Genomic DNA, 12549 nt, shown 5'->3' on the forward strand with positions numbered 1-12549 from the left:
TGTTGTACATGCTTCTCACTTACCCATGCACAAGATGAAACATTTCCAAACTGGGTCTGGCTCACTTATCTTTACTTTGTACAGCTGAAACAAGTTGAATGCACCTTCCTTTCTTTATAATGATATTATTGGCAATTCCAATCTGTTGGTGTGCTTGATCCAAGGTAATGTTGAATGGGTACCCTGTGATCTATGTCTGCCAATTTTAATTGGCCACACTGATCTGTACATGTGATTTTGCTCCTAGGCAAGCAAAGCAATTATTTACAGCAAGCTCTCGTGATGTATGCTTTGTTCTTTTAAAGGTTTTGTTGTTGAAAATTCTGTATCTGAAAAATACCAGCCATTGAGGGCATTAAAATTGGCATCACTGGATTTTAAAGGGCCATTTAATGCAGAGATCCAACCTTGATCTATAGGCAGCAACATTCTCTAGCCATATTTGCTCATAAGTGCCTGTGTCATCCGAAGTCAAGATCACAATTGGCTGTGATATCCTCTGTGTGACTTAAAAGCCCTGCTGGCAACCATAATGTTGGTTCAAATGTCAAGCTTGACTAAGGTGCCACATGCTGTTAATGCCAAGGGAGTATCTATGCATCAGCAACACAAAGGGATCACAAGTGAGGGAGGGTTGAGGGGACATGATTGAGCCTTTTGCAAAGCCGAGCAAGGAGCTAGTGTTCAAAAATGCACAGCTCAGGTAAGCAGACCGATCCAAACAAGTCATCTCATTGTCAGCATTCATGCTGAATGATGCGAAAATACAAAGTTGCATGTCATTTTTACTGCTGATCTGAGATTTAGTTGGGATGCCTGCCACAGATAATGAAGACCCAAGAGCTTGTTCAGTATCTGATCATTCCTGTAGCGTTGTATGAGTAGTGAGGCTGGAAGGGAATCAACTCTCCTGGAAGCTTGTTTTTAGTTGGGAAAGAGGAGTAAATGGTACTATGTTCCTGATTTTGGGGGCGGGGGGAAGCAGAATAGGATCTATTCCCCTTTGCCTGGGTTCCAGACAGTCCCCATTGTACAAACAATGGGGAATACCCTGTGGACGTTAGGCACTTTGCCCTCAGTGGGATACAGGCAGACCAGAAGGGGAGCCATATTCAGGTTCCTTCGATGTATCAGCAGTGATGTTAGTAGAGGTCTTAAGCAGGTTTGTTGTTTGCCTATAACTGCAAATCGCCAGGAGGGGTAAATCAGCATGTCATTGTGTGACATGCTGCTTTTAATGGCTGGGTTATGAGGAGAGAGCTGTTGCTAAGGAGAGTTTCCTTATGAAGAGACTAAGGCTTTAGTGGGTTACAGATGAATTAGTGAAGACTGCTGCTCAGCATGTGGCTAAGAGTGGGAATGTTAACTCTATCAAGGAATTGGGAGGAGCGTTATTTTGTGTCAGCAATAACACTCCTCTCCCCTATGTGCCCCAGAGAGATGTTGAGGAGAAGGTTGGTTTGCTTGCAGGGATGTTGTGAAAGGTTGTTGCTGCTCAGGACAGGATATGTCTATCAGATTGATCATGAGGTGGCTGTTTGAAGTTAGGGAAGCTATTCTTGCTCATGGTGTGGTTTCTGCTTTTGAGGAAATAGAAGGTGAGTGTGAATGGTATACCTGAAGTCATGGGACAGACACCTTGTTACTGAAGATCTGCACAGTTGAGTTCGAGGCATTCATTAGCCTTGGGATGAAGGGTTTGAAATGTGATGCTGGGCTGAATGTTTTTTTAATTCATTCACTGGATGTTTGCAACTCTGGCAAAGCCAGTATTTTATTCCCTCTCGCTGATTGCTCTTTCAGGTATTGGTGAACTATCTTCTTCGATGTAACTTGGTGGCTGACAAAGCCATCTGAGAGAGCAGCTGGCCGCATTGCTGTGGCTCTTCAATTTTTGGAATTACTTGGTATTCAATAAATAAAAACAAATGAACTATCTGCAACCTTCCCTCCATTAGCTGATGAGCTAACACCTTGTTGATTAATGTGTGAAATTTCTAATTTTTAGACTGTGTTGCTTATGGCACTTCCCAGCGGACTCTTCATTATCAAGCGGCTGCCCTGTGACTTCAGCTGAGCTGAGGGTGTGTAGCGCACCAACCACTCCTATACATCTTTCTGATTTGGGATTTGGTATGGGGGCAAAGGTTGCTTTGGCAGGAGGGTTGGTTAAGCAGGAAATAGATTTAGTTCTATGCAGATGGGAAAAACGTGCCAAGCAAAATTATGGGAGATGCTGTTCATTATGAGAGGATTAATGTCAAGGAGAGGGTGTCTATCCGTATAGTAAGAGTGTTATTGAGGAGGGGGATGTAATGGGGAAGAGAAGGGCTGTCTGCTTGTCATATGATAGGCCTGTTATGAGGAGAAGTTACAGATAGGAAGTTGTCAATGGAGATTTTGGCTAATAGTTTGTATTTGAGATGTGGCATTGGTTTTTAGAGTCTCTGTGAAAATATAGTGAGAGATTTGTCACGAGTGGGTAAGTTGCAGGGGTGGGCTGGCTTTGGACCAGGAATTGCTAGGTTGTCAATGAGTGTAATAGCCATGGGCTCATGTGATTTGGGTGTGGGATGACTCTAGATGGGTTGTACTGGGGCCATCTATTAGGCAGTGTGAGTGGATCAATTGCTGGAGGGCGACAGAGGGATTCTGTTGAGTTTGAAGTTAAGAGACCAGATGGTCTCTGAAGAAGGAACAGCATTCTCTTTGGGTGTGGGACTGAGAAAAGGGGTGTATCTAATAGTGCACTAGCTCTTATTAGATTGATGCGTTTTGCTCTTGAGTAAATAGTAAATCGTTATTTTTGTCCTCCTTTCAGCTGATTCAGTTCCTGATTTCACTTGTGCAATCTAACAGAGTCATTGGAGTGAAGAGGAAAATGTGAGTATGTTGAGTTAATTATCAGTGCACTGTGAAGAGAATGCAATTATTGCCGTCTGTTCGAGTGTAACCCACTGCTTAGGATCACGAGAGTGGCATTCGTGCACTGGTTTACTGCAAGTAAACCACTAAAACTTGCATGTCTTATTTAGATTGTGGGCGTTTTGATTCGTTGGATGCAGTTTGTTGCTAGGTAGACACTGAGGAGTTGTTACTTCAAGTCAGGATGACCCAGATACAGCAGCCGAAAGTCTCGGTCAAACATTATGAAGGGCTGGTGGTTAGTTAGAACTATCAGTTAATGAGAAAAGAATGGAGGCAAGTGCATGTAGTGTAAAACTGGTAAAGACAGAAAAGGAAAACAAGTTACTGGAAGATGATGTGAATTATACCAAAGTATCCTCTTCATCCCAGAGTACTTAAGGAAGTGGCCCTGGAAATAGTAGATCCATTGGTGATTATTTTTCAAATTTTTTGGATTCTGGACTGGTTCCTGCAGATTAGAGGGTAGCTAATGTAAGCCAATGTAATTCAAAAGAGGTAGAGAGAAAACTGGGAACTGTCAATCAGTGAGCCCAACATTGGTACAGGGGAAGGTGCTAGAGTCTTTTATCAAGGATTTCATAACTCAGCATTTGGACGGCCTTGGTATAATCAGGCAAAGTCAGCATGGATTTACAAAAGGGAAATCATACTTGACTTGATTGGAAGTCTTTTGCGGATGTAATGAGAGTTGAACGAGGAGAACCAATGGATATGGTTTTTCAGAAGGCTTTCAACAAGGTCTCACGTAACAGACTACTACGTAAAGTTAAAGCACATGGAATTGCAGATAATGTCTTGAGATGGATAGAAAGCTGGTTAGCAAACCAGTTTCAATTGTTTGCTTCTACTGAAAGCTGGTTAGCAAACCAGCTTCCAGTAGAAGCAAAGAATTGACATAAATGGTTCTTTTTCTGATTGGCAGGTAGTGACTAGTGGGGTTTCGTAGGGATCTGTACGTTTCGAGTCTGGATGACTCTTCATCAGTTTTGTCTTTTGTAGTTGTTTGAGACAGGGATGGCCAAAGCATCCTGCCTTTAAATAGAGCCGTGGGATGTTTCATACCATCTGAACTGCACAGTGGTTAGCATTGCTTCCTCACAGCGCCAGGTTTGATTCCCAGCTTGGATCGCTGTGTGTGGAGTCTGCACGCTCTCCCTGTGTGTGTGTGGTTTTCTTTTGGGTACTGCGGTTTCCCCTCTCAGTCTAAAGGACGTGCTGGTTAGGTACGTTGACCTGAACAGGCGCTGGAATGTGGTGACTAGGGGAATTTCGCAGTAACTTCATTGCAATGTTAGTGTAAGCCTTACTTGTGACTAATAAATAACCTTTTTTAAAAAGCGGAGTTAGCTTGGTTAGCTCACCTGAGAATAATTCTGCTCTTGTGTACCTGCGTCAACATTCACTTGTTTTGCTGTTTTGCAGTCCCCTCATGTTAAATGACAGCAGTTCAGCGCATTCCATGCCAAAGTACAATCGCCCATACTCTTTGGAACCCCTGCAAGCATCGTCAGCACTGACGGTAAGTGTCATAATGAATATTAAGTATCTACATGTATATTTAAATAATGAGACATTGTATGCATTGTTGTTACACGTGAACAGTTGGTGAAAATATACAGAAGCTCATAATAACAAGAAACTTTCCCCAGTGTCCCAGCTAAAGTCTGTAACCTGCAACCACCATCAGAGGGCACGATTTGCATTGCAAGTTCATTCTATAAGTAACAGAAATGGCAAAAAGTCGGGGCTCATAGCAGTAGAGTGCGCTTAGTGACAAATTTATTAATGGGAAGTGTTTGAGAAGGACAACTGAAGGAAAGGCTTTAGAAGAACTGAACTTTTTGCAAGGAACTTCTTTAATTGTGAGCTTCGGATATCGTCAAACATGAGGGAAGTGATATTACACAGGACGATAAATACCTGCAGCAGTGCATATGCATTTTTGTTTACACTTCAATCAGACCTTGGCATCTCTTGTATTTTGGGAAGTGCTTATCCAGGAGAAGTTTCCTTGTGCGGAAACAATTGGGCAGCTTTCTATCCCACACTAACAGATATTTTTCTATTACAGTTTTCATTTTTTTCCTTCTATTGCTGCACATGGTCACATTTTCTCTCACGGATGACCATGTAATCTGTCATCTTCATTCTTTAGTTTCCTCTCTGAACACTGTTGATTCTGGCTGAGCTACTGTTTTCCCCCCTCATACTGGTAGTACTCTACCACTCTGAGGGGGGGAGCAGATGAGGAGAGAGGAGCCAAATACTGTGATACCCAGAGGATAGACCGTGACAAATGTTTTAAAACTTTTATAGCTGTATTTATTGGCAGATCGTTGAGCTGAACAGTGCCTTGAGGGGCATGTCTTCACCTTTGTGACATTGAGGGAATGTGACTTACTGGCAGTGCAAAATCGCAAAGATTTCACTGTTTCTCCCAGTACTAGGTCCTGCAGTTGGCTCCAAAGCAGATAAATACAGATTTTTTTTTGGTGCAGTCAGTGGCAAAGTATGCCACTGATAAGAAAATCCTGGCCAAAACAAACTAAGGGGAGAATTCAAGAGTTAGCACGTTATGCTTCATTTTTGCAAATTCTTGGTCAGACCCCATCTGTAATCCAGCAATAAATGTTTCAGCACCATACCTGAAGAATAATATATTTGCCTTGGAGGCATGGGATACTTATTCACCAGAATGATCCAAGAGCTGCCCAGGTTCAATTACAAGGGCCTTTGTAGAGACTTGTTTTTATTTTGATTTATCTTGATTTTAAAACGTTGAGGGGTGATCTGAAGAAAGTAGTTAAAATGTTAAAAGGATTCAATGCAGTCGATGCACAGAGGCTCTTTCCTCTGTGAAGAATTCAGAATAAGGAGACAAAACTTAAAATGAGTGATAGATTATTCAGTAGTGAAAGCAAAGAGCAAATTTCCACATGGAGCAGTGGACATCTAAAACTTGCTCCTCCAAAAGAAAAGGATGTTGATGCTGGATCCATTAAAATGTTCACCACTACCTAATGGAATTTTATCAGAAGGGGAATAGAAGATAAAAGTAGGGAAGTTTTACTGCTGCTGTTACCGGATCTTGGAACCACATCCACAGAATTGGTCAAGTGCAGAAGGGTATCTGCACTGGCACTCAAAACAAGCATCATTACTTAGTGTCGTCCCTGCATATTGTCTCTATTCAAGCAATCATCTGTAATGCCTGGATTGAACCTGTCTGAACCATGTTTCCAGGCAATTCCAGACCCACACCACTTGTGTGAAAAATTTTTTTCTCATTTCATATTCTTTTGCAAATAGCTCTAAATTTTTGTCTTTCTTATTCTTGATCCTTTTTCAAGCAGGAACAGTTCCTTCTTATCTACTCTTGAGAGGGGATCTGATAGAAATCTATGAAATTTAAGGGTAGATTCAAATAGAATGTTCCCAATGGTGGGGCAGCCCAGAACTAGGGGGTCATAGTTTGAGAATAAGGGGTAAATCTTTCAGAACTGAGGTGAGGAGAAATTTCTTCGCACAGAGGGTGGTGAAGGTGTGGAAACCACTGCCACAGAATGTAGTTGAGGTTCAAACGTTGTCTGATTTCAATCATAGAAAACTACACTGCAGAAGGAGGCCATTTTGGCCCATTGAGTCTGCAGCAGCCACAATCCCACCCAGGCCTCATCCCCATGACCCCATGCATTTACACTAGCTGGTTCCCCTGACGCTAAGGGGGCAATTTACCATGGCCAATCCACCTAACTAGCTCGTCTTTGGACTGTGGGAGGAAACGGGGCACCTGGAGGAAACCCATACAGACATGGGGAGAATGTGCAAGCTGCACACAGACAGTGACCCAAGGCCAGAATTGAACCCTGGTCCCTGGCGCTGTGAGAGAGCAGTGCTAACCACTGTGCCACCAAGAAGAAATTAGATAAAGCTCTAGAAGCTAAAGGGATATAGGGGGATCAGAATATTGAAAATGATCAGCTGTGATCAAAAAGCATGGCAGATCAAGTTCGAAGGACCAAATGTCTACTTCTAGTTTCTATGTCCAGCCCCCTAATGATTTTGAACATCCCTATCAAATCAGGATGCTGTGTTTTGGTTGTCTTCGAAATAATATAAAGTTGGATTAGAAGTAAGTAGCTTAGAGAAGGTTCACTCGCAAGTTTGGGCCTGCGCCCATTGGTGTTTAGTAGAATGAGAGATGACCTTACTGAAAGATATAAGATCCTGAGGAGATTTGACGGACTGAATAACTGGGCACATTTTTAAAGTGAGATGAAGAGATTTTCTTTCCTCTCCGGGTCTTTGGTCTGTGGGAATCTCTTCCCTTGAGCATGTTAAGAAGTCTCTCTCACCATGTTACAGTCCGACAGGTTTATTTGAAATCAGGAGCTTTCGGACTACTGCTTCATCAGGTGAGTCTCACCATGTACCTGATGAAGGAGCAGCGCAAATTATCTAGCCTGGGTATACTGGTCAGCTTCTAGACATTTCATCTCTGTCCTTGCTTCTATTTCCAGCAGACATCCACAAATTTTCCAGGGAACAACTGCTATTCGTCTGACAACTCTACACCCTGTGGCCCAATTATTTCCGACATAACGGACCTGGCACAGTGCACCCCTTCACTCACCCCGTCTCTAAACGTGGAAAGGTAAGTTTGTGTCAACAACATCAAGTATCTAACTATTTTTCCCCACCATCTTTGTTCATCAGGCATCTGTTCAGTCAGCACACCAAACAGGACCAGCAAAATGTCGCAGCTGTACTCTGGGAAGGTTGACCAGTTAGTCCAGGGGTACTGCTGGAGAATAATATTCTCCTTCTGTGCTGTATCAACCTTGCCTGTGTCAGCACTTTGATCTGACAATTTATCAAATTAATTGAGTTTTCCCTTTCAATATTTATCCAATTTTAAATTTATTAGTGAATCTGCTTCCACTGTCCTTTTAGGCTGTAAATTCTTGATGATAACTCACTATGGAAGGAAAACAAACTCATCTTGTGTCTGCCAGTAATGATAAAGCTTGACCCTCTGATTCCTGACCCCACCTACAGTGGAACCAGCATTTGTTATTTACTGCCCCTTATGATTTTTAACACCTCCTTAAAACGCCAAAGAAAAACAATCCCATTTCTTTTGTGCAGCCATGTGGCTGTAGATTTCATCTGTGGTACAATCCTAGTATATCTACCCTGCATCCTCTCATGCTTGATATACTACCTGAATTCCGGTGCCCAGAATTGAACACAGTACAAAACTTGAACATTGTTGAAAATAGACTTTTATTTGGTCAAAGCTTTTTGTCTTGCACTGTTCAGGACAGTTTGCAAGAATACCAGTGTCAGGGAAAACAACACAGCTTCACTCTAGGGGGAAAAGGGTGTGAAATTGGTTCACAAGTGGAATCTGATTAATGGAGATTTTTCCATGGGGAATGCACCTGTTGATGATTGACAGTTAACTGCCAAGGATTGTTTGAAATTTAAACCAGGCAGCTTGACTCACTGGTCAAAATCTTGTGTTGAATAATGAACCAGCAAATGGCTATCACTCGCTTTTAGTTAAAACAGGCAAGTATATGTACATGTTCTTTCTGTCTACTAAGAACAAGGCTCTATGCATTAATTATGTCTCTTCCAGTGCATGCCACACAGTGAGTTCGACTGATGATCTTAAATTGGTTGTCAGCTTAATCCTTAGCTGAGGTTTATATAGCAAATGTTGTCCAATCATGGACTCACATCTGATGGACGTTGTTTTGACTTTTATGAACATGGGCTGGTTGGATATGATCTGTACCTTGTCTGTTGCAAATAGCATCTGGATGAGCTGTCTGATGCAACTCGCTGATCTTTGCAATATGCAGTCTGCTTAACTGCATCACACTGGCACTAAAATTCATGTAAAACATTACTCATTTATGTAATAGAACGTTGATTTGGTTTGACAGCAGCGTCCTGTTAGTGGCAGATACCATAACTGCATAGTCACAGCCTGAAATAGCTAGCTTCACCTGTTGCTCAGAAGCTACTTTGCCAGTCCAGGGTGATCTGAGGTAAACCAGGCACTTTAAGGCTAAAAGTGATGGCCTTGGGCCCAATCATGAGTTTGCACGATATACAGTGCAAAATAATCTGTACTTTAAAAAGCCTCTCTTCTTGTGCCCCTCTCCCTCCCTCTTCTGTGCGCCCCTTCCCCTCTCTCACCTTTCCGGCTTCTTCTCTTTCCCCCTCCCATCTGTATTGCCTGCCTTCCTTCCACTTTGTCTTTCTGTTTCCAGGACTAGTCCGTTGATTCATATTAAAGAAGAGCCTCCAAGTCCTACAACTAACGCAGAGGTTGAGGAGGTCAGTCCTGTTGTCAGTGGCACTGAGGAACCGCTCTCACCATCGACCTTCATTGATTCTATTCTGGAGGACAATGACACCAGTGCTGCACAACCTCCACCCGAGGACCGGTGCCTCAGCGTGGCCTGTCTTGACAAGTAAGCACAGCATGTCAGGAAGAAATTCTCACTGAGAATTCAATAGTTTATCATGGATTAGTGGCTGGGTTCCCCTCCCAGGTTGATATCCAGTGAGCAGATTTTTTAATACTTTCATGTACTGTCAGCATCACTGGGGAGGCTCAGGTCTGTTACCCTAGCCCTAATCCTCTTTGAGGAGTTCAGTTAGTCACCGCCTTGAACCGCTACAGTCCATAGTGCTGTTAGGGAAGGAGTTCCAGGATTTTGACCCAGCAACAGTGAGGGAACACTGATATTTCTATGCCAGGTTGGTGAGTGGCTTAGAGGGGAATTTACAGGTGGCGAGGCTCCCAGGTGCCTGCTGCCCTTGTCCAAGGCAGCAGAGGTCACTGGTTTGGAAGGTGCTGTTGTTGAGTTGCTGCAATGCATCTGATAAAAGATATCCACCATCAAAGCAACAGTCTATGGGGTGCCAATCATGCGGGCTGCTTTATCCTGGATGGTGTCAAGCTTCTTGAGTGTTGTCGGAACTGCACTCATCCAGGCAAGTGGCAAGCGTTCCATCGTGCTCCTGACTTGTGCCATGTGGATGGTGAACTGGCTTTGGGGAGTAAGGAGGTGAGTTGCTCACTACAGGATTCCCAGCCTCTGACCTGCTCTTGTAGTCGCAGTATTTGTATAGCTAGTCCAATTAAACTTCTGGTCAATATTAACCTTCAGAGATTACCACTGCCTGGTACTTGTGCAGCACAAGTGGGGATAATGGGGAGGTAGAGGTGTTGATTTGATTCTCTCGTTATAGATATTCGTCGCCTAGTGGTGGTGTGATTCAAATGTTACTTGGCACTTATCAGGTTAAGCATGTTGTCTAAGTTTTGACGGGTGTGGATACAGATTGCTTCATTATCTTAGTGTGATGTCCAAATTTGAGAGTAAAAATGAAAATAGGAGAAGCCGGCACTAGAATTAAGCTGTACATCAACAGGTAATACATCCTCAGGAGGAGAAGCTTTCATCCAACACGTTATCATTTTTAATTAACTTGCATTTTTGTAATCACTTTTACAAGAGAGCTTCCCTAAATGGCATTCAGGATGAATTCCTGATTTTCCTTTCAAATACAATTGGTGTCATGTACGTAATCTTGCATATTTTAAATTGAAGTTGCAGCGCTGCATCAGTTCAAGGTGTCAACTTGTTACCACAATCAAGGCCACTTGGGATGGCCAATAAATGCTGTCCTAGCCAGCGAAGCGCACATTCCATAAACAAATAAATTTAAATAAATAAATACTGATATCACCCTATCTCAAATGCAATATAATGGGGAGGTGGTGCCATAATCGCAATACCACTGGACTAGTAATCCTGAGGCCCAGGCTAATGCTCTGGGAACAAAGTTTGATTTGATTTATTATTGTCACATATATTAGCACATACAGTGAAAAGTATTGTTTCTTGTGTGCTATATGGACATAGTATACGGTTCATAGAGAAGGAAATGAGAGGTTGCAGAATATAATGTTACAGTCATAGCTAGGTGCAGAGAAAGATCAATTTACTGCAAGATAAGTCCATTCAAAGGTCTGACAGCAGCGGAGAAGAAGCTGTTCTTGAGTCGGTTGGTAGTGGCCTTAGACTTTTATCTCTTTCCCAATGAAAGAAGGTGGAAGAGAGTATGTCCAGGGTGCACGGGGTCCTTAATTATGCTGGCTGTTCTGCCAAGGCAGTGGGAAGTGTAGACAGTCAATGGATGGGAGTATGGTTTGAGTGATGGATTGGGCTACGTTCACAACCTTTTGTAGTTTCTTGCGGTCTTGGGCAGAACAGGAGCCCATACCAAGCTGTGATACAAGGAAAAAGAATGCTTCCTATGACACATCTGTAATTATAGGTGAGAGTCATAGCTGACTCTCCTTAGTCTTCTGAGAAATTAGAGGTGTCGCCATGGGGGGAAACCAGGACAAATCAAAAACAAAAGTTGCAAATCCCACCATGGCAGCTGTTGAAATTTAATTTCAATTGACAAATCTGGAATTGAAAGCTAGACCCCCTACCCTCTCCACATAGACCTGCAAATTTTTTCTCATAATTATCTAATCTCTTGAAATATACAATTGAACGTCCCTGTCCAGTACTCTCCAACAGTGCACTCCATAAAACATTTTTCCTCGTCACCTTGGTTCTTTTACCATTACAGCATGGAAACGGGCCCTTCGACCCAACTTACCCATGCCGCCCTTTTGTTTTGAAACCCCTAAGCGAATTCCAATTGCCCATATCCCTCTATAGTATCCTCAGGTTCCCAATCATCAGCTAGTGAGAACAGCTCTCTACTCTGTCAAGACCTCTCCATTATGTTGAACATCTCTAAATCTCCTGTCAACCATCTCTTCTAGGGGGAGCACATCCTATCTTCTCCCACTTATCAATATAACTGAATTTCCTCACCCCGGAACCTTTCTCATGAATATTTTCTGCACCTTCTCTCGACCTTCCATGTTCTCCCAAGGCCAGATGCCCAGATTTAATACAGTACACCAGCTGAGGCTGATTTAGTATTTTACACAGGTTCACTATAATTTCCTTGCTTCTATACTCTCTACCTCTATTTATAAAGCTCTGAATCTCATGTGTATTTGTACTTTTAACCAATTTCTCAACCTGTCCTGACACATTCAGTGATTTGTCAGCTGAATCAACACTATTATTTCGAATATTTCTCTATCCGGCCACCTTCCTACATCGTCAACTCACTCCAGAAACTACAGCACTAAAGCCTCTTCCAGTGCTTCTCAAAACAGCCAACTTGGCATGTGACAACAGCCAGTTCACTTAGGATTTCCTTTCCCATCCAGTTTTGTTGCGTGTTTTTTTTTTCCCTGCCAAGGTTGAGCAATTAACAGGAATGACTGCATGTACTGTGTACTTTTTTTTTCCCAAACTGGTAGCCCCTTATCCTATGGACAGCTTTTGGATGAGATGTTAAACTGAGGTCACATGCACCTTTTTTTTTGTAGCAAGACATAAAAGACCCCTTGATCCTAGTTCAAAGAAGTGTGGAAAGATTCTCTGGTCAATGCTCGTAAACTAGTTTGAAACTAAAATATCTAGTCATGATTACATCATTGCTTCTGGCTCAATGTCTTCA

The 12549-nt window shown here is 42.6% G+C and overlaps 1 protein-coding gene across 4 annotated transcripts in view; it reads left to right on the forward strand.

The window, feature by feature from the left end:
* Window positions 1-12549, forward strand: part of hsf1 (heat shock transcription factor 1) — a 59952-nt gene that overhangs the window by 31050 nt on the left and 16353 nt on the right. For 2 of the 4 annotated variants that reach the window (XM_080213951.1, XM_080213953.1), the window contains exons 6-9: window positions 2822-2883; window positions 4351-4447; window positions 7449-7582; window positions 9213-9416. In XM_080213951.1, coding sequence (XP_080070077.1) covers window positions 2822-2883; window positions 4351-4447; window positions 7449-7582; window positions 9213-9416 — 497 coding nt within the window. The remainder of the gene's footprint in view (window positions 1-2821; window positions 2884-4350; window positions 4448-7448; window positions 7583-9212; window positions 9417-12549) is intronic. The other 2 variants (XM_080213952.1, XM_080213954.1) reach the window with 2 other exon arrangements.

The sequence above is a fragment of the Carcharhinus amblyrhynchos genome, chromosome 2 (genome assembly GCF_965287045.1).
Source record: "Carcharhinus amblyrhynchos chromosome 2, sCarAmb.v2.hapA, whole genome shotgun sequence".
Classification (NCBI taxonomy): Eukaryota; Metazoa; Chordata; class Chondrichthyes; order Carcharhiniformes; family Carcharhinidae; genus Carcharhinus; species Carcharhinus amblyrhynchos.